General features: G+C 54.0%; 1 protein-coding gene across 1 annotated transcript; it reads left to right on the forward strand.

Moving 5' to 3' along the window:
- Positions 1-253: 253 nt before the first annotated feature.
- On the forward strand, positions 254-18,522 carry GUCY2D (guanylate cyclase 2D, retinal). Its single transcript, XM_010339998.3, has 20 exons — positions 254-371; positions 660-1,389; positions 1,473-1,777; positions 4,002-4,353; positions 4,706-4,790; positions 5,059-5,161; positions 5,566-5,667; positions 7,440-7,520; positions 9,907-10,113; positions 10,217-10,373; positions 11,195-11,344; positions 12,192-12,340; positions 12,895-13,058; positions 13,154-13,346; positions 13,608-13,782; positions 13,935-14,033; positions 14,119-14,213; positions 14,416-14,501; positions 14,651-14,762; positions 18,309-18,522. The coding sequence occupies exons 2-19, from the start codon at positions 669-671 to the stop codon at positions 14,736-14,738; spliced, it is 3,312 nt and encodes a 1,103-aa protein (XP_010338300.2). The 5' UTR covers positions 254-371; positions 660-668; the 3' UTR covers positions 14,739-14,762; positions 18,309-18,522.
- Positions 18,523-24,724: the final 6,202 nt, after the last annotated feature.

The following is a 24,724-nucleotide window of genomic DNA, read 5'->3' on the forward strand; positions in this document are numbered from 1 at the left end:
GCTGAGTAGGGCAGTGCGGCCGCAGGCTGAAAGGGGGTCCTGCGGCTGCTTTTGCGCAGAGGTAGTGGTGATGAGGGTGATGTGGGGGGCTAGAGAGCATGGAGGGGAAAGGATGTGACTGACTACCTGGAAGCCAGGACAGATTCCACCCCAGAAAGGCACAGTAGGGGCTCTCATCCTCCACTAGCCCGCCCCTCCCTGCCTAATTAAGGACCCTAATCAGCTTGGGGAGATTAAGGGCTCTGGCCGGCTTGTACCCACGCCCCCGCCCTGGCCTGGGCTGGCAAGGAAGACCTGTGGGCGGGCGTCAAAAGGGGGACCGGCCCTGTGACCCCTCACCGGGGCCGTGGGCCCGAGCCCCGGACTTCCCGGTGAGTGTCAGAGGCCCCTCCGCTGGGATAGGGTCGGTCCGAGGGCGCAGGCGAGTCCTTGCTGACCCCCGATGCCTCCGACGGGGGGAGGGGCAGACCGGGTGGGAGCGGGAGGCCTGGGCAGCAAAGGGGGCTCCGGCGCGGTGTGCGTGGCCGGGGGTTAGTCTCCCCAGCCTCCGCAGAATCATCCCATGGGTTCCTGGGCTTGGAGAAACTCGGGTTCGCGGGGAGAGCCCTAAGGGAGGCCGGGAGTCTCCGTCGCTCAACCTGCTCCGTCTGTGTTCGCAGAAGCCGGCGATGACCGCCTGCGCCCGCCGAGCGGGTGGGCTTCCGGACCCCGAGCTCTGCGGCCCCGCGCGGTGGGCTCCCGCCCTGTCCCGCCTCCCCCGGGCGCTGCCCAGGCTCCCGCTCCTGCTGCTTCTGCTCCTCCTGCAGCCCTCCGCCCTCTCCGCTGTGTTCACGGTCGGGGTCCTGGGCCCCTGGGCTTGCGACCCCATCTTCTCCAGGGCCCGCCCGGACCTGGCCGCCCGCCTGGCCGCCGCCCGCCTGAACCGCGACCCCAGTCTGGCCGGCGGCCCCCGCTTCGAGGTCGCGCTGCTGCCCGAGCCGTGCCGGACGCCGGGCTCGCTAGGGGCCGTGTCCTCCGCGCTGGCCCGCGTGTCGGGCCTCGTGGGTCCAGTGAACCCTGCAGCCTGCAGGCCAGCCGAGCTGCTCGCCGAGGAAGCGGGAATCGCGCTGGTGCCCTGGGGCTGCCCTGGGACGCAGGCGGCGGGTACCACGGCCCCTGCAGTGACCCCGGCCGCGGACGCCCTCTACGCCCTGCTTCGCGCATTCGGCTGGGCGCGCGTGGCCCTGGTCACCGCCCCCCAGGACCTGTGGGTGGAGGCGGGACTCTCATTGTCCACGGCACTCAGGGCCCGGGGCCTGCCCGTCGTCTCCGTGACCTCCATAGAGCCCTTGGACCTGTCTGGAGCCCGGGAGGCCCTGAGGAAGGTTCGGAACGGGCCCAGGGTCACAGGTAGGCTCCCCTGCAGGGTGCGAGGAGGTCGGTGGGTCCCGCCGGCAGCCGGGCGGCGATGCGAGCCAAGCCTCTGTCCGCAGCAGTGATCATGGTGATGCACTCGGTGCTGCTCGGCGGCGAGGAGCAGCGCTACCTCCTGGAGGCCGCAGAGGAGCTGGGCCTGACCGACGGCTCCCTGGTCTTCCTGCCCTTCGACACGATCCACTACGCCTTGTCCCCAGGTCGGGAGGCCTTAGCCGCACTCGCCAACAGCTCCCAGCTTCGCAGGGCCCATGACGCCGTGCTCACCCTCACGCGCCACTGTCCTTCTGAAGGCAGCGTGCTGGACAGCCTGCACAAGGCCCAGCAGCGCCGCGAGCTGCCCTCTGACCTCAATCTGCAGCAGGTAGACGGTCCTGGGAGGAGGGCAGAAGGCACGGCAGAGGGGAGAGGACAGCCAAAGCGGGGAGAGGAGGCTAGAGTTAATGAGAAGGAGGAGGATGGAGCCAGCGGAGAAAGAACCAATGGCGGTTCTAGCTGTTTGGAGTTTCCTAGGTAATGTAGAGGCTCTGGCCCTGCTTGGGGTCTCTCTGTGTACCGGGATTGTCTGCAGAGAGTAGGCAATGAGACCTCTGACGTCCAGCGTCGAGCAGTAAACTCTAATGAACTCTAGGCTGCAAAACGTTTTGCAACTGGCTTCAGAGTAAACCCAGTTCCAGCGCCACATACTCCCAGCTGGCTATAATAAAGAGCTGGCATTCTCAAGAGAGCAGGAAGGAGGGAGGATGCCAATCCAACCTTCATCCCTAGTTCAGAGATCTTTCCTCTGGGGCCTCATCTGGTGGTCTTAACTTTTCAAGGGCCTAGACACCTTGCAAGAAGCAGAAAATTCACTGGGTGGATCCAGGGGCAACGCTAATCAGATCCATAGCGTATTCCAACATCCAACTAATATCTAGGGTTCCCCTAGTCCACAGAATCCCAGTTCAGACCATCTAACTTCACTCCGCCACAAAGGGGGCTAGAAGCCACTATAAGAAGGAAATTTAGATGTCAATGAGCAGTGAATTAACCACCACAAAGGCCCAACTTACAGGGGACTACATGAGAGAAGGCTATGGGTCCTAGGGGTTGCAATATTTCCCACCAATGCCCCTAGATGCCTCCAAGAGGATTTGAGGTGGCCAATGGAAAGGGAGTGGGAGGGATGGGACTAGTCAGAAGAGAATACAAGTTAGGAATCACGGGATGGAGGGAGGGTCGGTCAGTGGAGAAAGGGAGGCGGAGAAAGTAGAGAGAAAAGCTCTTCAGCTCTCAGGAAGTACCGTCGCTGTCCCCTCAGCTGCCCAAGCTGCCCAAGCCTCTGAGCTTGTGAGTTACCCCTGATTCCTTGAACTCTGGCCCCACTTCACACATCAAGCCCGGTTACTGTTACCTCCTAAAGATCATTTGGATTCATCCACTTTCCCCATCCTTACTGCCACTGCCCTGATTCAGGCCACAGCACCACCAGCGCAAATCCCAAAACATAATCTCTCAAATGGTCTCTGCTTCAACACTCACCTGCCCCATACCCTTCTCCATCCAACAACCAAATCAAGCTTTAGAAATCTGACAGATCTCACCCTGTCATGCCCCTGTTCAAAGCCTCCTAGTGGCTTCTGTTGCCCTGGATAGATGTGGGTTTCTTCACATGGCCTACCAGGTCTCATATCTTTCTTTCTCTTCCCACCTTCCATGAACTTCAGCCAGACCAAGCTATTCCGGTTTCTCTAAATGTGTCCTCCTCTTTTGCCTCTGAGTTTCTGAATGTGCTCTTCCCTCTCTCTTGTCCCTGCCTCCCCTGGATCATTCTGACTCATCCCCTGAGGGATGGTCACTTCTCTTCTTTCTCCAGCCTGGATTGGGGACATTCATTCCTGCCTCTGCAACTTTCTCAGTTTCCCCTACTTTTACTCATGGCACTGTCTAAACACTCCTATCTCTTTGGCAAGAAGAAAGGTTCCTTGAGATGGGGTCTGCCTTGTACACTGATAAATCTTTAGTGCTCTCACAGTGTCTGGCTCTCTGAGAGATGGGAACTGGGAATAATAGAGAAGCCTGATAAGATCGAGTGGTAACAGTGGAGAAGTTTTGTGTTTTGTTTTGTTTTGTTTTGTTTTTTAAGGAAAAATAGAAAATAGAAGCCAACCAAAAGTTACGTTGAAAAGACTTTTAGGTGAATGAGAGATGATGAGATTAAAAGTATATGCTGGGTAACCAACAAGGAGGAGAGAGGATCTATAGGTGATGGAGAGTTACAATCAACCAATGGTCAGAGAAGACGCTGAGTCCTGAAAAGAGGAACCAGTTAGTGGGGAGAGCAGGTGTGACAGCCAATAGGGGAGGGAGGAAGAGACAGCCAATGGAAAGGGATGAAGAGTTGGCCAATGGGGAGAGACAAAGAATTAGCTAGTGGGGAGGGAGGAAGAGATACCCAATGGGGAGGGATCCTGGGAACAACTACCAGGAAGGTGGGAAGAGTGGACACCCTGGGCTTGAAGGGCAGTGAAAGAATTGGCTGGCCAGGGAATTCTGGTCTGTCTGTGGGCTGTGACCCCGACCTCTGAGCCCCTACTCTCCTTCTCCAGGTCTCCCCACTCTTTGGCACCATCTACGATGCGGTCGTCTTGCTGGCAAGGGGCGTGGCAGACGCGCGGGCGGCCGCGGGGGGCAGATGGGTGTCCGGAGCAGCTGTGGCCCGCCATGTCTGGGATGCGCAGGCCCCTGGCTTCTGCGGGGACCTAGGAGGAGACGAGGAACCCTCGTTCGTGCTGCTAGACACGGACGCAGCAGGGGACCAGCTTTTTGCCACATACATGCTGAATCCTGCCCGGGGCTCCCTCCTCTCTGCGGGGACACCGATGCATTTCCCGCGTGGGGGACCAGCACCCGGGCCTGACCCTTCATGCTGGTTCGATCCAAACAACATCTGCGATGGAGGTGAGGGCAAACACCCCAGCCCCCACTGAGACAATCACCATGGACCATCCACAAAGTGGTGACAGAGGATGGACTCCTGTCCTGTAATCCATCTTTGATGGCCTTCTGGGTCCTCTCCTAACCCCTGGCTTGCACAGGACTCCTCTCTCGCTGAACTCCAAAGCCCTCTTGGAAACTTTCTAGCTTTCCCAGAATCTCCCCTTTGAGGAACCTATGACCTCCCCCTAGATCCTCTCTGGGCCCCTATCCCTCTTTCCTGGAGGCTCTAGCATTTGCCATGACTCCATGCCTCCTTCGAGAAGAGGCCTCTCATGGCTATTCCTTAGTATACCTCCTCTCACTGTCCCTTCAGGACTGGAGCCGGGCCTCGTCTTTCTTGGCTTCCTCCTGGTGGTTGGGATGGGGCTGGCTGGTGCCTTGCTGGCCCATTATGTGAGGTGAGTAGTGGAATGAGGTAAGGAGGAGGTGAGCTTGTACCCAAAATGGAAGTCTGCAGCACAAACAGCAGGCTGGGTTCACTCAAGAGTAGAAGAGGAGATTTTTCTTGGGGCGAGGCTGGTAGAATCCCAGGGGATATCTGGTTTGGGGATGGCTGCCCTCCAAGACCCCTCCCCTGAGCCAGCATTATCCCTCCACCCCATCCCCTGCTGGCCTCTTCTCACTGACCTTGGTCCCCTTGGTGGAGATGACCTCTTTCCCCACCAGGCACCAGCTACTTCACATTCAGATGGTCTCCGGCCCCAACAAGATCATCCTGACTGTGGACGACATCACCTTTCTCCACCCACATGGGGGTGCCTCTCGAAAGGTGGGGGAAGCAGGGAGGCAGGAGCCAGCTGTCTTCTTTCTGTACATTTGCTTCCTTCCCTGGGCCAGCCCTCACCCCAGCACCCTACTTGGGAAGTCTGATTTCTACCCCAATTCTGTCCCAGGTCTGAGGTCTAGGGAGCAGCATCCTCATCTGTGCAATGAGGGTAACAGCCCCTGTCCTCACTACTTTACTGGGGGGGAAGGTGAAGCTCCAACAAGAAAATGAATCCTTGCTTTGTAAACTGTAAAGTGAGGCACTTGGGGAGTAATGTCAGTATCACCTTCCCTCATTGAGATTCCTTCGACTCCCATCTTTAAATCCCCAAAACTCAGCCTGACCTCAACCCAGGACTCTGACACCAAAATATATTTTGACTTCTTGCATTGACCTCTATCCACTAGGTGGCCCAGGGGAGTCGATCAAGTCTGGCTGCCCGCAGCACATCAGACATTCGCAGTGGCCCCAGCCAACCCTCAGACAGCCCCAACATTGGTGTCTATGAGGTGAGCCTGACCTCAGCCAGACGGGGCTCTACTCCAGGAGAGACAGTTGGGGAAGAATGCTCAGGCCCTGGTCGGAGGCGAGGCACATTCTCAAGAGGGCAGGCAGTCATGTTAAATCCTGCAGGCTCCAGGAGATGGGGCACGGGAACCCAGACAGGATCTAGGGAAAGGTCATGGATCCTTCAAAAGGAAGCACCTGGGAATCTCCCTGCCCACGGATTTCCCGCTAGCCACTACCTGGGTGAGGGCTTCTCAAAGGCTAATCACAGTGACCCAGAGACCAGAGGCTGGTGCTGCCAGGGAGCATGCTAAGAGCAGCATGTAACCTGGTGTGGCCACTGAGGCCATCTCCTGCCTGGTCAGAGCCTCTGGCCCTGCCCCCTCAGCATTACCACCCAGCCCAGACCAGACTCAGGAATAGCAAGCCCTAGATGGCGGAAAGAAAGTCATGAAAAAGTATTAGGACATTGGCCTGTAATCCCAGCACTTTGGGAGACCAAGGTGGGCAGATCACAAGGTCAGGAGTTTGAGACCAGTCTGGCCAATGTGGTGAAACCCTGTCTCTACCAAAAATACAAAGAATGAGCCAGGTGTGCATGCGCCTGTAGTCCCAGCTACTTGGAAGACTGAAGGAGGAGAATCGTTTGAAGCTGAGAGGTGGAGGTTGCAGTGAGCTGAGATAGCACCACTGCACTCAAGTCTGGGTAACAGAGTAAGACTCTGTCTCAAAAAACAAAAACAAAAACAAAAAACATATTAGGACACTAACTGTGGGGCCAGGAAACCTGCATGTGGTCAAGTGGATGGGAGAAAATGAGAACAGATTCCGAGAGAGCTGAGAGCACTGAGCAAACCAAGACAGTAGAAAGTTGGAGCTCCTGGGCTCCAGGTCGTGGGAAGGAATGCAGAGGCTCCTATCATGTCACCCAGAGATCATCAAAGCAAATTCTCAGAGGAGGCACTATTGTCATTTGGAGCAGATTGTCCTAAATTGTATGGGACTACTGCGCGCCTTGAAGAATGTTTAGTGTTTCCATGTCTCTGGCTCTGTCCACTAACTGCAGCTCCTAGTTTTTGTGACAATTAAAAATGTCCCCACATTTATTTCCAAATGCTCCCTAGGGGTCAGAATTAAACCCCAATTCCCTTCTAGTCCAAATCCCTTATAAACTGACAGGGCCACCTGCATAATTAGTGAGATCCAGGGCAGGATAGAAATGAGGGGCTCCTTCTTCATTCAAGATGATGGCAGAGGCCATTGAACCAAGCTCGGGCCCTTCTGAGCATGTGGCCCTGTGTGACTGCACAGGTCCCATGCCCATGAACTGGCCCTGCCCGCAGCTGAGGATGAGGTCCAGCACCTGGAGGGGAGCTGTCTATAGTTCAGTTGGTTTACAGTAAAGCCTGACCTATCCAGATTTTTTACACCTGGAACAATGCTGTCTCATGGCAGTGGATGGTGATAAGGGTTGTGATGACAATGACATTTGTGGTTGTATTAATTCACTTAATAGGACTGTTGGTGGGCACACCTGGGGTCGTGAGGACAGCCATCCATGCCTTCTGAATCTCTGTCATCTGGGGGTGGGCCCTCTCCCAGCTGGCTGTGAAGTGGATGGGCAGACATGAGACCCCTTGCTTCAATGCTTTTTGTCACATGGAAGATGCATTCTGGGACAGTGAGCCAATGGAAATGGGGGAGGGTGGTTCTAGGGCTCCCCATCATGGAATTTTAAAAGACTGAGTTCCCAACCCCATCCTCTTTGCTGCAGGGAGACAGGGTTTGGCTGAAGAAATTCCCAGGGGAGCAGCATGTAGCTATCCGACCGGCAACTAAGACAGCCTTCTCCAAGGTGAGAATTGGGCCTGCGATGGGGCCTAGGTGGCAATCGGTTTCTCCCTTCTTGCCTTCTGTTTGCAGCTGGGTACAGAGGTAGGTCTCAGTGAAGCGTTCCCCTCTGGCTGAGTGTAATCCTGGCACTTTGAGAGGTTGATGTGAGGGAGGATCACCTGAGGCCAGGAGTTCAAGACCAGCCTGGGCAACATAAAGAAATCCCATCTCTCCAAAAATTTAAAAATTAGCTGGGTGTGGCATCACATGCCTATAGTCCCAGCTACTCTCTGAGGGTGAAGAGAGAGGATTGTTTGAGCCCAGGAGTTGGAAGTTACCATGAGCTGTGATCGTACCACTGTACTCCAGCCTGGGTGGACAGAGCAAGATGCTGTCAAAATTAAGGAAAAAAAAAAAAAGATGTTTCCTTCACCCTGGAGTAGGCTTTCATTATTCTCTGTCACACCACTAGTTCTTTCCTTTGATCTTGTTGCAATGTGTAACTATATGTTTGTCTGTCTGCCTGCTTGTTTCTGCCTCTCTCCTGGACTGTAAGCTGAGTGAGGGCCTCCTCATTCCCCTCCATTGCATCCCCAGCACCAAACACAGTGTCTGGAACATTAGAGCGACCCAGTGAATGTTTGTTGAGCTAATGATAGAAACTAAAAAGTAAGTTTCAGTTCTGTCAGGCCACTTGTGCAGAATGGTCCTAGAGGTTCTGAGTAAAGTGGAAAGTTGTCAAGGAGGCTCTAAAATGGCTTGTTCTGGTCCTTACAACCTTAATGTCTCCCTTTACCTCCACGCCGTGCTCCCTTGGCTTCACCTCCTTCTCTGATTTCTCTACAGGAGCTCTTGGTCACAGGTGCAGTGACTTAAGTGGACTGTGTGTATAGGGATTAATGAACTTGATCACCATTTAACATCAGGCGTTTAAAATGAAAAGTAGCCCCTTATTAGGCATTTGGAGCAAAGCAAAGCTAGAAAGGGCACCAGTCAGCTGGCAAGCCACCATTTTCACCAGCATGCCTAGACTGCAAGGACACTCTTTCCTGCAGAGTGCTCAGTCCTGTCTTCCCTAACTCGGAGAGGGTGGGAGTCTCAGACCTAACTGACACAATGATGTAACACCAAGCAAAGCAGCCCCCAGCCAGGCTGCAGGCACAAGACATTTCTGGTGTCCTCTGAAAGTGGCACAGCTTCAGGACGGGCACAGTGGCTCACACCTGTAATCCCAGCACTTTGGGAGGCTGAGGCGAGTGGATCACCTGAGGTCAGGAGTTCAAGACTACCCTGACCAACATGGTGAAACCCGTCTCTACTAAAAATACAAAAATTAGCCCGGCATGGTGGTGCATTCCTGTAATCCCAGCTATTTGGGAGGCTGAAACGGGAGAATCACTTGAGCCCAGGAGGCAGAGGTTGCAGTGACCTGAGATAGCCCCACTGCACTCCAGCCTGGGTGAGAGAGTAAGACTCTGGCGCGTGCCTGTAATCCCAGCTACTCAGGACGCTGAGGCAGGAGACTTGCCTGAATCCAGGAGGCGGAGGTTGCGGTGAGCCGAGATCGCGCCATTGCACTCCAGCCTGGGTAACAAGAGCGAAACTCCGTCTCAAAAAAAAAAAAAAAGAAAAAAGAAAGAAAGAAAGAAAGAAAGAAAGAACGAAAGTGACAGAGCTTCTCCCTGGTTCTCCCAGCAAAGGCTGTTATATAAGAAGGAGAGGATGGTGGTTCCAGGAGCTTCTCCTTCATGAGTTGTTTCCCCTAAGACCCAGGCAGTTCAAAGTTTTATGGTTGGGGCTGGACATGGTGGCTCGAGCCTATAATCCCAGCACTTTGGGAGGCTGAGGTGGGAGGATTACTTGAAGCCAGGAGTTCAAGACCAGCCTGGGCAATATAGCGAGACCTCCCCCTGCACTCCCACATCTCTCCAAGTTTAAAAAATGTTATATAGGCATGGTGGCACATGGCTGTAGTCCTAGCTACTCAGGAGGCTGAGGTAGGAGGATCACCTGGACCCAGGATTCCAAAGTAGCAGTGATTTATGACCATGCCTCTGCACTCCACCCTGGGCAACAGAGCGAGACCTCATGTCTAAAAAAAAAAGGCTTAGGGTTAATAAATCCGAACCTGCCTGCGTCCTGATCACCAAAGCAAGATTGTCCTTTCCTTCACAGCGTTAGGCTAAACCATACTCAGTATCCAAACAGATGGCCTTTGACTGTTTTGTTTTTTCCAAAGAAAGAGCTATGTGTAGGAGAGAGCCCCCCTGCATACCCTATTGACCATTTCATCACCATTTGTAAAAATCTCATCTTCTGAGTTTGGGTAGTCAAAAACAGATCTTGGTTAAGGGCCCCTCCCCACATTGCCCCTGGGCAGAGAATGCCAGTCAGCTTTCCCCCCTCAGCTCCAGGAGCTCCGGCACGAGAACGTGGCCCTCTACCTGGGGCTCTTCCTGGCTCGGGGAGCGGAAGGCCCTGCCGCCCTCTGGGAGGGCAACCTGGCTGTGGTCTCAGAACACTGCACGCGGGGCTCCCTCCAGGACCTCCTCACTCAGAGAGAGATAAAGTTGGACTGGATGTTCAAGTCCTCCCTCCTGCTGGACCTTATCAAGGTGTGGGGGTGGTGGGGGTGGTGGGGGGATGTCCTAGGGACAAGGGATGGGGAGCAGGGGAACCATGTGGGCTGAGGTTGCCTCTTACCCTACCCCTTCGAAGGGAATAAGGTATCTGCACCATCGAGGTGTAGCTCATGGGCGGCTGAAGTCACGGAACTGTATAGTGGACGGCAGATTCGTCCTCAAGATCACTGACCATGGCCACGGGAGACTGCTGGAAGCGCAGAAGGTGCTACCAGAGCCTCCCAAAGCAGAGGGTAAGAGTCCCCTGCTGCCTCCTGCGCTGACGATCGTCCACCGGGATCCCCATTATTTCAAGGGCTTCTCCCTCCCTTCCTCCCCACCTCTGCTCTCACACTCTCTCTATCCCACATCCACTGGACACAAGTCCTGCTACAGAAAAGGTCTCGTGGCCTCTGAGAGGGTGGGCTCTGTGACCGAGGAGACGGGGCTGCTGGGAGCAGGACCTGTGCCTGAGCTCCCTGCAGCGGGGTCTGCCCTAAGTGGAAGTTTGCCTGCGGGTGGGGCTTGTGTCCAAGGGGCGGAGCCTTCCGTGGGCACCACCTTGTCTGAAGGGGAAGGCCTATTTGTGAGGGTCGGGCTTTCTCTGAGATCTCTCCTAGATATAGTTGCAGGGAAGCCGGGCGCGGTGGCTCAAGCCTGTAATCCCAGCACTTTGGGAGGCCGAGGCGGGTGGATCACGAGGTCAAGAGATCGAGACCATCCTGGTCAACATGGTGAAACCCCGTCTCTACTAAAAATACAAAAAATTAGCTGGGCATGGTGGCGCGTGCCTGTAATCCCAGCTACTCAGGAGGCTGAGGCAGGAGAATTGCCTGAACCCAGGAGGCGGAGGTAGCGGTGAGCTGAGATCACGCCATTGCACTCCAGCCTGGGTAACAAGAGCGAAACTCCGTCTCAAAAAAAAAAAAAAAAAAATATATATATATATATAGTTGCAGGGCTGCAGGGCTGGTCTCAGGCTGCAGAGTTGGTGGTGTCTGGGTGCGAACCTGGGCTCTCTGGTGAGGGTGGGAGTCTTTCCCCAGCTCCCCCACAGCCACTTCCCCATCCTCAGACTTGCTGTGGACAGCCCCCGAGCTGCTTAGAGACCCGGCCCTGGAGCGCAAGGGGACGCTGGCCGGCGACGTCTTTAGCCTGGGCATCATCATGCAGGAAGTGGTATGCCGAAGTGCCCCTTACGCCATGTTGGAGCTGACTCCCGAGGGTAAGGCTGCCCCAGGCATGGAGTGTGGCAGAGGGGCACCCTGCAGTTAGGACACAGCCAGCCTCACTCTTTTCTCCAAAGCAAAGTCCAGTGATGAAATTTAATTATGCGGAGGCCCCCTTAAAGCTAGCGTGTGTGGATCAGGGTGTGGAAAGCCACGCATGATGACCAGGGTGCACAGGGTGGTCATTAGGTTCCAGACCACAACAGCTTCCTCTCTCTTGATCTTGGACCCAACCTGCTCCCACACTGACAGAGCAGGCTCCTCTCTGGTTCTCAGGGGTCCCTGGGAGGAGCAGAGTGGGGAGTGGGTAAAAGGGTAGTCCAATCTGGTTCCCATCTGCATCCCTTCTACACAGGAGTCTGAGTAAGTTACTTGATCACCTATCCCTCACTTTCCTTTTTTTTTTTTTTAAGCCAGAATCTTACACTGTCGCCCGGGCTGGAGTGCAATGGCACGATCTCGGCTCACTGCAGCCTCCGCCTCCCGGGTTCAAGCAATTCTCCTGCCTCAGCCTCCCAAGTAGCTGGGATTACAGGCGCCCACCACCACACCTGGCTAATTTTTTGTATTTTTGGTAGAGACTGGGTTTCACTATGTTGGCCAGGCTGATTTGGAGCTCCTGACCTCATGATCCACCCACCTTCGCCTCCCAAAGTGCTGGGATTATAGGCATAAGCCACCTTGCCTGGCCTATCCCTCACTTTTCTTACATACAATAAATGTTAGTTTCTGTGCCTGTGTCAGCTCTTACTGACCCCCAATCTTGGTCTTCAACAGTCAGGCCAGGGTCAGAGGCAGCTTGTGCTCTGGGGAACCCCCCTCACTGTCCCTTCATACCTCCAGAAGTGGTGCAGAGGGTACGGAGCCCCCCTCCTCTGTGTCGGCCCTTGGTGTCCATGGACCAGGCACCCGTCGAGTGCATTCACCTGATGAAGCAGTGCTGGGCGGAGCAGCCGGAACTTCGGCCTTCCATGGACCTCACCTTCGACCTGGTCAGGGGCTGGGAGTGGGCAAGGACTGGGCTGGCCTCTGGGATCCCAGATTCTTGCCAGCAACCTGGGACAGCTGCAGGCGGGCAGGCTGGCAGGACCTCTGGCCTTCCAGGCTACCTCCTAAGGAGTAGCATGAGGGCTCAGGGTTTGGTGGGGCAGAATTAGAATTGGGGCTGTGGAAGCCTTTGGAGTAGGAGATAGAGTTCTGTCTGGGTGAGAGAAATATTCAATTCAATTCAAATAACATTGATTACGAACCAAGTAATCACAGCGCTTGGCCTGCTGTGACAGAAAGACCCTTGGCCTGAGAGTCCAATGATTGGGCTGGCTCCAGTGCCCTGTCAATTACTAGCTGAGAACAACTGACCTCTGGAACCCTCATTTCCCACTTGCCTTCTAATCGTGTCTGTAAACACGGTGCACAGCGCCCTAGGGGTGCTTGACAAATAGTAGATGAATGGTGGTCAGGAATGAACAGCCTGTGAGAGGGCCTATGAAGGGGGGCATGGCAGCCCAGGTCTTCAGCAGCTTCACCAGCCTCCTTCTACTGCTAGTTCAAGAACATCAACAAGGGCCGGAAGACAAACATCATTGACTCCATGCTTCGGATGCTGGAGCAGTACTCCAGTAACCTGGAGGACTTGATCCGGGAGCGAACAGAGGAGCTGGAGCTGGAAAAGCAGAAGACAGACCGGCTGCTGACACAGATGTTGCCTCCGTGGGTGCCAGTGGGGAAGGGGTGGGCCGGGAGGGCAGCTGGAGCCCAGCCAGGCAGAGTGGCCCCCAGGCGACCTCCCTGTCTGCCATCCCTAGGTCTGTGGCTGAGGCCTTGAAGACAGGGACACCAGTGGAGCCTGAGTACTTTGAGCAAGTGACACTGTACTTCAGTGACATTGTGGGTTTCACCACCATCTCTGCCATGAGTGAGCCCATTGAGGTGGTGGACCTGCTCAACGACCTCTACACGCTGTTCGATGCCATCATTGGTTCCCACGATGTCTACAAGGTGAAGTGTGTAGTGGACAAGCCCTCCTGACCTTCCCAGCCTCCAGCGCAGCCCTTCCTGCTCAGCCCCTAGCCTTTCTGCCCAGTCAATCTTCTTTCCCAGACCGCCTGTCCCTTACGTATTCCTCCAGTCCCCAGCTCAGTCCTCAGCTAGCAACCTGGCTCTGCACTAACCCCAGGTGGGCCCCGTGACAAGAGGCAATCACTTCGTGTACTGGGGGAGGAATGCTCAAAACGGAATTCGCACAACTCCTTCCCCCAGGTGGAGACCATAGGGGACGCCTATATGGTGGCCTCGGGGCTGCCTCAGCGGAATGGGCAGCGGCACGCGGCAGAGATCGCCAACATGTCGCTGGACATCCTCAGCGCCGTGGGCACCTTCCGCATGCGCCATATGCCTGAGGTGCCCGTGCGCATCCGCATTGGCCTGCACTCGGGTAACTCCCGGTCCTCGCGGGCTCCAGCCCATCTCCCTCTTTAGGGCCTGGCTCCGGATTTCCTGTAGAGGAGGCAATTCACAGGGCTTATTTGGGTAGCTGGTGGAGATCATGGGTGCGAAGATCCCCGCCGACCCCTAGCATTTCCACAGGTCCATGCGTGGCGGGCGTGGTGGGCCTCACCATGCCGCGGTACTGCCTGTTTGGGGACACGGTCAACACCGCCTCGCGCATGGAGTCCACCGGGCTGCGTGAGTGTGACCGGGACAAGAGGGGGAGGTGGGAAGGGGACACGGGAGGCGAGTCCCGAACTCACGGCCTCCCCCACCACTACAGCTTACCGCATCCACGTGAACTTGAGCACTGTGGGGATTCTCCGAGCTCTGGACTCGGGCTACCAGGTGGAGCTGCGAGGCCGCACGGAGCTGAAGGTGAAGCGGGGCCCCGCCCCCTCCCGGAGGCCCCGCCCACCCTGAGCCCCCAATTTCTTCCAGAGGCCCCGCCCCTCCCGGGCCGCAGCCGCAGCCTCAGCTCACCCTTCCTGACCGGGTCTCCTAGTTCCATCCAGACCTCGAGATCCCCCACCGCTCAACCCAGCCCACCTAAGTCCTTCCCTCTTTCGTGTCTCCCCAGGGCAAGGGCGCCGAGGACACTTTCTGGCTAGTAGGCAGACGCGGCTTCAACAAGCCCATCCCCAAACCGCCTGACCTGCAACCGGGGTGAGAGGCCGGCCTCCGTGGAAGGGCGAGAGACGAGGGATCCCTTCCTCCCGCTTTGTGTCTGACCCCCGCACGCGAAGCAGCGATGACCTGGGCCTGCCCTCGCACCCCCATTCCCCTTCCCTGAGGCCACCGCTCCCTCCTCGCAGGGCCAGCAACCACGGCATCAGCCTGCAGGAGATCCCACCCGAGCGGCGACGGAAGCTGGAGAAGGCGCGGCCTGGCCAGTTCTCTTGAGAAGTAAGGCCCGGCCCCGAACAGGTGCTGCCCCACTCAGCCCCCGCCCCAGCCGGCGCATCCTCTCTGCTGCCTGCAGAACGTCCCACCCGAGCCAGGTGTCCCGATCGCTTTCTGACTTAGCCCGGGCTGGTTCCTAAACCCAGGAGCTTCCCCTGGGAGGAAAGCACCCGCGGGAGGAATTTTGGCTCAGTAGGTCTGGAGTGGTCTGGGAATCCAGGCTTGGAAAACCCTATAACCAAGGCCTTCTGTGACCCCTCCCCTGGCCCTATCCCATCCCCAGCGCATAAACCTGGCGTCCCCAGAAATCTCACAAGCTGTGCACTGCACGAGAGACAACTCTAGGGGGCAGCAGTCACCAGAGGACAATGTGAAAGCAGAAGCCCTGCCCACTCCCCTCCTGCAAGAAACTCTGATCCGTGACCGGCTCCTTCTTGGGTGAACCCCCATGACCCCTTTCCTCGACTTCCCTCTGAGATACCCCTCTTTTCTTCAGGATTGCTCTGGAAGGCCCTTTTCCTGAAAGTTGCTGCTATAGGTGACCGGAAGTCTGGCTAATGCTGGCGGACTCTGCCCAGCTCTGCCTCAAAGGATTTGGGGCCTTTACAAGATCTGGTTGCAAGCCAGCCATGTGACCTTGGGAAAGTCTCACGCACTCTCTGCTGTGATCCCCTCAGTGGCGAAATGAGGGGTGGCCTCAGTGGTCTCCATGGCCCCTGTGCACCTGACAGCTGGGTGGCTTGTGGCCCTCAGCCCCAGGAACCCTGAGTCCATCAGGGATGTCAGGGTCAGGGAGTCTCCACTTCCCAGTGTCTCTCAAGGACCCAGGAAGGAGGAACAGAGATTGGATGCCCCAGTCCCAGAGGAAGTGGAGTTCTCCCGTTCCACCCGAGAAGGGTTTGTCCCATGGCCTGAGGGGGCAAGGGCTTCTGTTTAGCCTCAAGCTTCATTCCTGTCTCCATCTCCCACCAGTCAGAAACTGGCTCCTTCTGTGGGCATAACCAGGTAACTTGCCCAAGTGCAGAGAAAAGCTTGCTTCAAGGCCTTGGGAAAAGGAAGGGAAATTGCACCAAACCCTTACTAACCAGAACATCTGAAGCAGAGTAGCATTCTCTGTTTAACTAGGAGCTGCTGAGCAAGCAGTTGGACAGAAAATCCTCTCGGCTTAGAAATTTTTTTTGCTTTTTCTGAGTATCGCTTTGTCACACAGGCTGGAGTACAGTGCAGTGACACAGTCTCGACTCACTGCAACCTCCACCTCCCAGATTCAAACGATTCTCCTGCCTCCGCCTTTTGAGTAGCTGGGATTACAGGTGCCCACCACCATGCCCAGGTAATTTTTTGGTGATGTTAGTAGAGACGGGGTTTCACCATGTTGCCCAGGCTGGTCTTGAACTCCTGACCTCAAGTGATCTGCCCACCTCAGCCTCCCAAAATGCTGGGATTCCAGGTTGGGCCACCGCGCCTGACCTCTGCTTAGATCTTTGCAACAATTATCAATGCCCTGTCCTGGCAAGTCCCCAGCTGAAGTTTCCTTTGTGACACTCTGAGTTTCCAGAGCCTGGGCTTGGTGTGTTTGACTCTTGGTGTCCATCACTATTGCTACAGACCCTGGAAGAAGTTAGCAGCAGTGCACCAGACGTAGTGAGTGTCTAGTGCCTGGAGGTATGAAGGTAGAACTGGAGACATCGTTGACCAGGGGTAGGACAGTGAGAGGGAATTCTGAAACTAAACCCTCCCTACCCCAAGCGTGGTTGGTGAGCCTGGGTCGATAGAAATGAAGGCTCTCAATGCCCCACCCCAGACCTGCTGAGTCAGCACCTGCATTTTAACAAGTTCCCACAAGATATTGACATGCTCATTAAATTTTCTTCATCATAGAACTAAATCATCCTAGGATCCTTATATCTTGGAATCTCTAAGATTTCATAAAAGCCAGGCTGGAAACTAGCCACCAAACTTGTTTTGTTTGGCCTATAGGGTGTTTTGTTTTGAGGTAACATTTAAAAATCAAGAGCTTCCACATTTTAAAAATGTATGGCAGATTTCCTCCTTCTCTTGAAGTCGGAAGCCCCACGTGGGGCTTGCTTCACCACTTAACCACAATCTGCTGCAGCGAAACAGCAACAGCCCCCTTTAACCAGATGTCGCCACTCCCCACAGACGTCAAGAAACCAAGATTTTCTGAACATTCCTTTATGTTCCCGCCTGGTGCCTGTAGACATTGAGCTTGGGACTCCTTAGCAGATATTAGGATTATAGGGGCTCCTGGAAGGGGCTTTGCCTTTTTTTTTTTTAAAACTGATTCATGACTTCCACAAGCTTAGTGGTGTTCCCCTTCTTCCTAAAGGTGAAGGAAGAATGTATCAAAAATAAAAGTCCAGCACTTGTAAGTTCTGGTTTACCTAAGGTGATATTGCTAGAGCGAGCAATTTCGGGCAATTTTAAAACATTTTAAATTCTGTTCAAATACGATGGATTAAAGATGAAAAACAAAAACCAGATATGCACACACACACATTTTTCAAAGTTATTGACATTCTGGAAGATTTTCCTTAATATTTTCTCTGTACTTAGGTCCCAGGGATTGAAGGGCAGGTTGACATCTCTGGCCTTGGATCTGACCGTGTGGACAGAGCTCTCAACCCCCTGCCTCTTCCCTCCTGTTCCCGACCCTGCTCCCTTTCCCTTCCTTCCCTCTCTCCCTGCCTGCAAGGCTCTGGAGTAGCTCACGGTGTGTGATTTCAGCAGCCTCAAGGAAGAATCCAGGCTTAAGTGCAGAGGGATTAGCTTGAACAGGCTTGGCAGGGCTCCTCCCGGAAGCAGAGGAGGATGAGCCAGAGGTTGGATCCAGTTTGAAGTGGAGGTGGAGTGGGCAGGACTGAGCCTGTCCCTTCCCAGCTTCACTCAGCCTCCTTCCCAGGCTGGCCTCAATCTCAAGTGACAGGATGTGATGGGGAGAAGAGCCCTGACCCATTCCCAGCTAGAAGAACTTGGGGAACCCCCACCCCAGAGTTCACAGGTCTAGTGGGAAAAGAGAAGGGGGAAGACGAAGCCTCAGTCTCCTCTCTGCACCTCAGCCTCCCCTCTCTCTGTTCCTGTCTCCCTCTCTGCCCTATTCTCCTCTCTCTGTGTCCCCACCAACCCCTTTCTGCCTGGCAGTCTCTCCTTGCCTTTCTCTACCGTTTCCACCATTTCTCTGGAAATCGTATTTCCTGGGCCCAGTGAGTGTTCCAGTTGACCGGGCCTAGGAAGTACCCTGCTGACTCAGGGCCTCTTCACCCTGCTGTTCCTGGGACGTGGGCAGCTCCCAGCGCAGGAGAGCACAGGGGCCTGGCTTAGTCACTGGACACCCCCCACCTTCAGATGTGTTTACACTACCTCTGCCAGCTGGCCTGCGCCAGGAGCCCACACTTGGGGTTGTCCTTGCCTTGGGGATGGCTCTGTAGCTGGCAGAGCAGTGATGGCCAAAGCAGGGACCTACCACAGCTGCGGCTTCAGTCCCACAGCAGAGGCTCTACAGCGTGTCCCGGGGCTCACCGGGCACCTTTTCTTTGTGCTGCCCTTCAGGATCTGGGCCCTGCTCCCTGTCCCCATCTGCAGTGGACCCCAGACACTCCGCTTTGAGGAGGTGGGGTGAACTGTTCCTTGGCAGGGATTTGTGGCACTGCGTTGCTGGGCTGTGTTCTCCGGGCTCTTGGGGACCTGGCACTGTGGATACCAGGCCATGTGCCATGGTGTTTGGGTCCTGGCAGGGTGGCTGAAATAAAGGCGTGCTGTCTTCTATGTCATGGTGTGTGCTCCTTTTAGCCCGGAGGGGTAGTCTGAACAGCCCCATCTCTGGAACGCTCAGCCCTAGCATTGCCAGGGAGGGTTTCAGATAGGATTGAACCCTAGAGATGGCCTGAAGAGGGGAAGTGGCTGGGGCCAGCAGCCCCCAGGAACTCTGCTGAGAGGCCAAGGCAGGGAAGCCTCAGGCCTCTCAGGCTGCTGGAAGAGACGCGGGTCTCTGATGCTTTTGAGGTAGGTGATATGGCTTCATCCCTTGATTGTATGCAGGAAAGAAGAAGGAAGAGAAGGACAGAGCTTGTTTATGCCCAGAACTCATGACCCATGGACCTATAACCTAAGACCCACCGGAGCCAGAGTTCAAGACTGAAGGAATAGGGCCCCCAGTTGGGAAAGCTGAGGTCCACTGGTCTCTGGGCAAGACCTCACCAACAACCCACACTCCACCTCTGAACCCTCACAAACCTACCCCTAGGGCTTTAGAGCAGGAGAGATTATTCTAAAATCACCAGTGGGTTTTGACTGGCCCCTAGTTTTCTGCGAGCCCAGCTGTTCCTGTGCCATTCCCAGACAGGATGATGTGTAATGGACATCGACTATTCTGCCTTTCTACATCCATCCTGCTGGGCAGTGGGCAGCCATCTGTGCCCCATTCTCAGTCCCCGTGAAACTGGCTAGAACTGACGGCTGACTCCCGCTTCCGGCCAGCCCGATCATTCCGCTCCTCTGGCATCAAGGACAGACAGGTGAGCTGGGCCAGGCTGATGAAGCTTGGCGCTAGGACATCGCTCAAAGCCATGCGGAGAAGCTGTCTCCTTGGGGGTTGCTGAGAGGATGAGACAGTGAACGGTCCTTGCCACCACAAAGACAGAGCTGAACTGGCAGAGAGAGAGAGAGACTAAGGCCTGGAGGCTACCACTGGAGCTGGGATACCTCACTGGGCCTAAAGCCAAGTTCAGCTGTTTAAGTAACATGGGTCAGCAAATGATTTTCTTTGCTTAAGCCAGGTTGTGTGGGGGTTTCTCTCCTCCCTCCCTCCCTTCCTTCCTCCTTCCCTCCTCCCTCCCCCTTTCTCCCTTTCTCTTTCTTTCGTCTTCTTTCTCTTTCTATTTTGTTCTTTCTCCATTTCTTCTCCTCCGTTCCTCCTCCTCCTCCTCTTCTTTTTCTTCTTCTTTCTCTCTTTCGCTCTCCTTCCTTCCTTCCTCCCTCTCCATCTCTCTGTTTCTTTCTTCTTTTTCTATCTTATTCTCTTTCTCCCTTTCTTCCCCTTCCTCCTCCTTCACCTCTTCCTCCTCTTTCTTCTTCTTCTTCTTCTTCTTCTTCTTCTCTCTCTCTCTCTCTCTCTCCTTCCTTCCTTCCTTCCTTCCTTCCTCAAAACCCTCATGATGGCTGGGCACAGTGGCTCATGCCTGTAATCCCAGCACTTTGGTGGCTGAGGCAAGAAAATCACTAGAGACTAGGAGTTCTAGACCAGCCTGGGCAGCATAGAAAAACCTTGTCTCTACAAAACAATACAAAAATTAGCCAGGCATGGTGGTGCACACCCGTAGTCCCAGCTACTCGGAAGGCTGAGACAGGAGGATCACTTGAGCCCAGGAGGTCGAGGTTGCAGTGAGCCGAGATCACGCTACTGCATTCCAGAGTGAGGCTGTCTCAAATAAACAAAGAAACAAAAAGCCTCGTGATGTTTTCATGGTGATGAAGCGTTGGTCCATTGGATTACAAGGTGCCCATGACTGCAAGTTCAACAGGAAGTTTCCCAGCTACTTCACCTCCTCACCCAAACCACTATGCCAAGCAGACACCTGTCATAGCCATGCACTTCATGGCCTTGCCTCAATCTCATTTCCTTTGTCATGGGGCAGCATGGCATCTCCTAGGCCTCTCTCTCAGCCCTGATCACCCTCTCCCGAGCTGCATGCCACCGTCGGCACATTCCTGTTAAACCATCAACATACTGTCCCACCGGGGGCCACAGAGGCCACAGGGGTTCTCTGGCATTGACTGGCTGGTCCTCGACCACAGTCCCTGGGGTCACCTCCCCCAGGGCTTAACCTTTATCCCAGGATGGATGGGCACCCAGGGCTCCTGCTACACTCTCTTCCAGGGTAGGGACGAGGGTGGGGGAGGTCGGGGCCCCAGTGGAAACAGACCCAAGGGACTGCATAGCCAGCATTGAAGGTCTGCACTGGAAGGCACCAGATGGCATCAGGCCCTGAAAGGGGGACGAGGAGGGTCCAGTGCTGAGCCCTTATCCCCAGTGATCCCAAGAGGTGGAAGCCTTTCTGGCCCTCGGAGAAGCACCCCAGATCCCGAAACCCATGGGGTGGCTGAAATGGATGATCTCAGATTATCTCAAGACCAAAGCTGGTCCCAGAGACAGGTCCCTCGCACAGTAAACGTTTCCCAGAGAAGGGCAGAGGACATGCCCTGTGGTGCTGCAGCTCTACGAGATGCTCCTCCAGGAGCCGGAAGGGAGGCCAAACCAGGTCCTGTGCTTCTCTTTTGAAGAAGGGAGTGGTTTAAGGCCTTCAGCATGCCGAGGGGGAAGCCAGTACTGTGAGGGAGTCATGGGATGGGGTGACAGGGGAACGAGGCTCCTGTGTCCAGTGGGGATAGATCCAGGCACAGGACAATGGTTGCCTTGGATGGGAGGAAGGGAAGTCTCTGAAAGAGGATTAGAATAGGACAGCTTGGGCCTAGGAGCAACTGCAGGTTCCAGGACTTTCCATCAAAGATTTCTGTTTTTTCAAGGAAGTGGAAGGTGAGGACATCTTCTGAGTGTGTGGGGGAGGGAGGAGCACTGTTTTATTTGTTGAGTGCTAGAAACTGGGCTATGCGCTTTATCTGATAAACCTCATTTGATACCATGAGAATCTCACAAGGCATATGTAGTTAGTCATTTGTATCCACAGATTCTACAGCCACAGATTTTTTTTTTTTTTTTTTTTTTTTTTTTTTTTTTTTTTTGGACAGAGTCTCACTCTATCAGTCAGGCTGGAGTGCAGCGATGCAATCTCAGCTCTCTGCAACTTCCACCTCTTGGGCTCAAGCAATTCTCCTGCCTTAGCCTCCTAAGTAGCTAGGATTACAGGTGCCCACCACCACACCTGGCTATACATTCTCAGATCTAACCCACAGTAGATAGGCAATATCTAAAAAATAATAATACCATAGAAGAACTATTTGCATAACATTTATATAGTATTAGGTCTTATAAGTAATCTAGAAATTATTTAAGGTACACAAGAGGTTGTACTTTGGTGACACACAAATACTTCTGCACCATTTTATATCAGGAAGTTGAGTCTCCTCAGATTTTAGTATCCAAGGGGGTCCTGGAACCAATTCCCGAAGGATTCCAAGGATAGAACTGTCTATTACACTTCTATTTTACAGATGTTAACGTTGAGGCTTAGAAAGGTCATTTGGACTGCCCAAGGTCACAAAAGCCACTAAACAAGCGTCAGGACCCACTTTTCCAAGGTCTTACACTCTACACTATTAATAAAGAGGCACAAACTGATGGGACCAAGTTCCTGAGGAAATAGAGTAGCTCTGGACAGCAGAAGGCAGATCTCTTCCTCTGAGACGGGAGCAGGAGTAGGAGAGACGGAGTCCACAAGTTTTGTTTGTTTGTTTGAGATGGAATCTTGCTCTGCCCCCAGACTGGAGTGCAGTGGCGTGATCTCAGCTCATTGCAGCCTCCACCTCCCAGATTCAAGCAATTCTCCTGCCTCAGCCTTCCAAGTAGCTGGGAATACAGGTGTGCTTGCACCACCGCGACTGGCTAATTTTTGTATTCTTAGTGGAGACGGGGTTTTGCCGTGTTGGCCAGGCTGGTCTTGAACTCTGACTTCAGATGATCCTCCCACCTTGGCCTCCCAAAGTGCTGGGATTGTAGGCACAAGCCACGGCACCCAGCATCCACTGTCCACAAGTTTTTAATGGGAAGAAAAGGCTGCCATTGGGAGGCCGAAGTGGGTGGATCACCTGAGGTCAGGAGTTCAAGACCAGCCTGGCCAACATGGTGAAACCCCATCTTTATAAAAAAAAAAAAAAGAAAAGAAAAGAAAAGAAAAAAGGAAAAAAGAAAGAAAAGGCTGCCAAAGGGCTTCCTTTCTGGTGTCGTCAGGGACAAGGATGGCTGGGTGTCTGCCATGAATCAGATAAATGGACAGGGAGTCAAGTGAGAGTTTGAGGTGTCTTTCGTGAGGGTAGTGGACAGAGAGGGCACTCAGGAGGAAGGGGGTCTCTATGGAGTCACATATCTTATCTCCCAGATCTTGAGCCTGCTGGGGCCAAGGATCCCCGAGTGCGGAGACCCTGAGGAAAGAGCCACTCTGGGGTGTCAGGCATTCTCAGCTTCAAGGACCCAACCTGCAGCATGAGAGGGCACTAAGAATCCAAATAGCACCACGCACAGGAGAGACATCACAGGGCTGGGGGAAGCGGGCAGGTGCACGGGAATGCAAGGTGGCCAGAGGCCTGGGTCCCATGGCAGTGCTGGGGCTCTTCAGCCATTGCCGGAAGCCAGGGTATCTTTCCGCGACCAGGGAAGACCCTGCCACTAGCCAAAGCTGGTTGAAGTCTTGGACACGTTGGATTTGCCTGTTTGGAAAATGTATAAGGGAACTGCCAGACAGCTTAAAGGGGGTATGCATCCAGGGCTGGGATCCTCACATTTGCAGAGGCCCCATGATTCTTTCTTTAGCATGGCTCAGCAGCCCCAGAGCAGAGTCCAGGGAGAGAAATGGGGCTTAACCAGGGGCATCTGGGACAAGATAGGGTGGCAGGAGAATTTAAGGGGTTAAGGAGAAAGTGGTGAAGTGACTCAGACACTAGTTTTAAACCTATCTCCTGCAAGAAGCCTTTCTCAAATCACATAGGGGATACTGATTGTGTTTTCTTTTCTTTTCTTTTCTTTTGAGACAGAGTCTCACTCTGTTGGCCAGGCTGGAGTGCAGTGATGCAATTTCATTTCAGCTCACTGCAACCTCTGCCACCCAGGTTCAAGCAATTCTTCTGCCTCAGCCTCCTGAGTAGCTGGAATTACAGGCACCTGCCACCGTACCTGGCAATTTTTTTTTTTTTTTTTTTTTTAAGTAGAGACTGGATTTCACCATCTTGGCCAGGCTGGTCTCGAACTACTGCCCTCGTGATCCACTCGCCTCAGCCTCCCAATGTGCTGGGATTACAGGTGTGATCCATGCCCAGCCGTGTTTTCTATTACCTGGAAATGGTCTTCCCATTGCTTCTGAGAAATCCACATTACCCCACAGCTCATTGGCATTGCCAACTTGCCTCCAGTGGGCACAGCCAGCCTGGCATCTTGTATTAACCCTCCCCAGTGGGCACAGGAAATTGGACAAGGGGCGGGTTCCTGTCCCAAATGGGTCAGTGAGAATCCTTTGTTGGGGAACTTGGAGTTGTTGCAAAGACACTCCAAAACATGTCTACCTCTTAGAGAATCCATAAACGTGATCTGTGATGGCACTCATTCTCTGCCATGTGAACTGGAAACAGAACAAGCCAGAGAAGAGAGAGAGGACCCCCAAGACCAGCTTGGTTGTGGAGACCCCAACCCAGGCAGCGTCAAAGGAATTAAGAAACAGACACAAGGATAGAGTGCGAAAGTGGGATCAGAGTGGAACATCACGGGACTCACAGCATTTCCCAGCTGAAAAGCCCAGAGCAGACGCCGACCCACGCAGTTATTCTTTGTGAACAGCTGATTAATAAGCAGGTGTTCAGTGTTTCTTCATAGAATAAAGAGAGACTACACAGGCAGCTAGTGCCTGTTCACTACTAAAATAGAAATAAGCTAGAAAGCATTCTTTGTGAGTCAGCAGTCGGGACAAGGTCATGTAACCTGTGTTTTGGGAACTGGTTGTAACTAGTGCATGACCTGTACGTGTTGCCTACTATTGTATAACGCCCTGAGCAGTTTTCTTCCTGGAGATGGCTCAGTGTTCCTTGCCATCATTTCTCAGTAAACAATATATAATCCATCACACACACATCAAGACCTTTTCCCAGAGTGTCCCCCTCTGTTTTTCTGCAAGGCTAGGTAAGTAAGCACAGCTTTAGCTTGGTGAGCTATTTCTCTGAGGATGTGGAATCCACACCTGCAGATACACAAAGGGAAATAAAGCAAATTAATAACACAATTATAACAGCCATCATAGATTCTCCAA

The sequence above is a fragment of the Saimiri boliviensis genome, chromosome 17 (genome assembly GCF_048565385.1).
Source record: "Saimiri boliviensis isolate mSaiBol1 chromosome 17, mSaiBol1.pri, whole genome shotgun sequence".
Classification (NCBI taxonomy): domain Eukaryota; kingdom Metazoa; phylum Chordata; class Mammalia; order Primates; family Cebidae; genus Saimiri; species Saimiri boliviensis.

What these genes read in the sequence shown, in the direction of transcription:
- GUCY2D (XM_010339998.3), top strand. Translation starts at nt 669, where the DNA reads ATGACCGCCTGCGCCCGCCGAGCGGGTGGGCTTCCGGACCCCGAGCTC. An exon ending in ATGGGGGTGCCTCTCGAAAG is followed by an intron (nt 5,162 to 5,565) that starts GTGGGGGAAGCA and finishes TCTATCCACTAG; the next exon opens with GTGGCCCAGGGGAGTCGATC. An exon ending in CTAAGACAGCCTTCTCCAAG is followed by an intron (nt 7,521 to 9,906) that starts GTGAGAATTGGG and finishes TTCCCCCCTCAG; the next exon opens with CTCCAGGAGCTCCGGCACGA.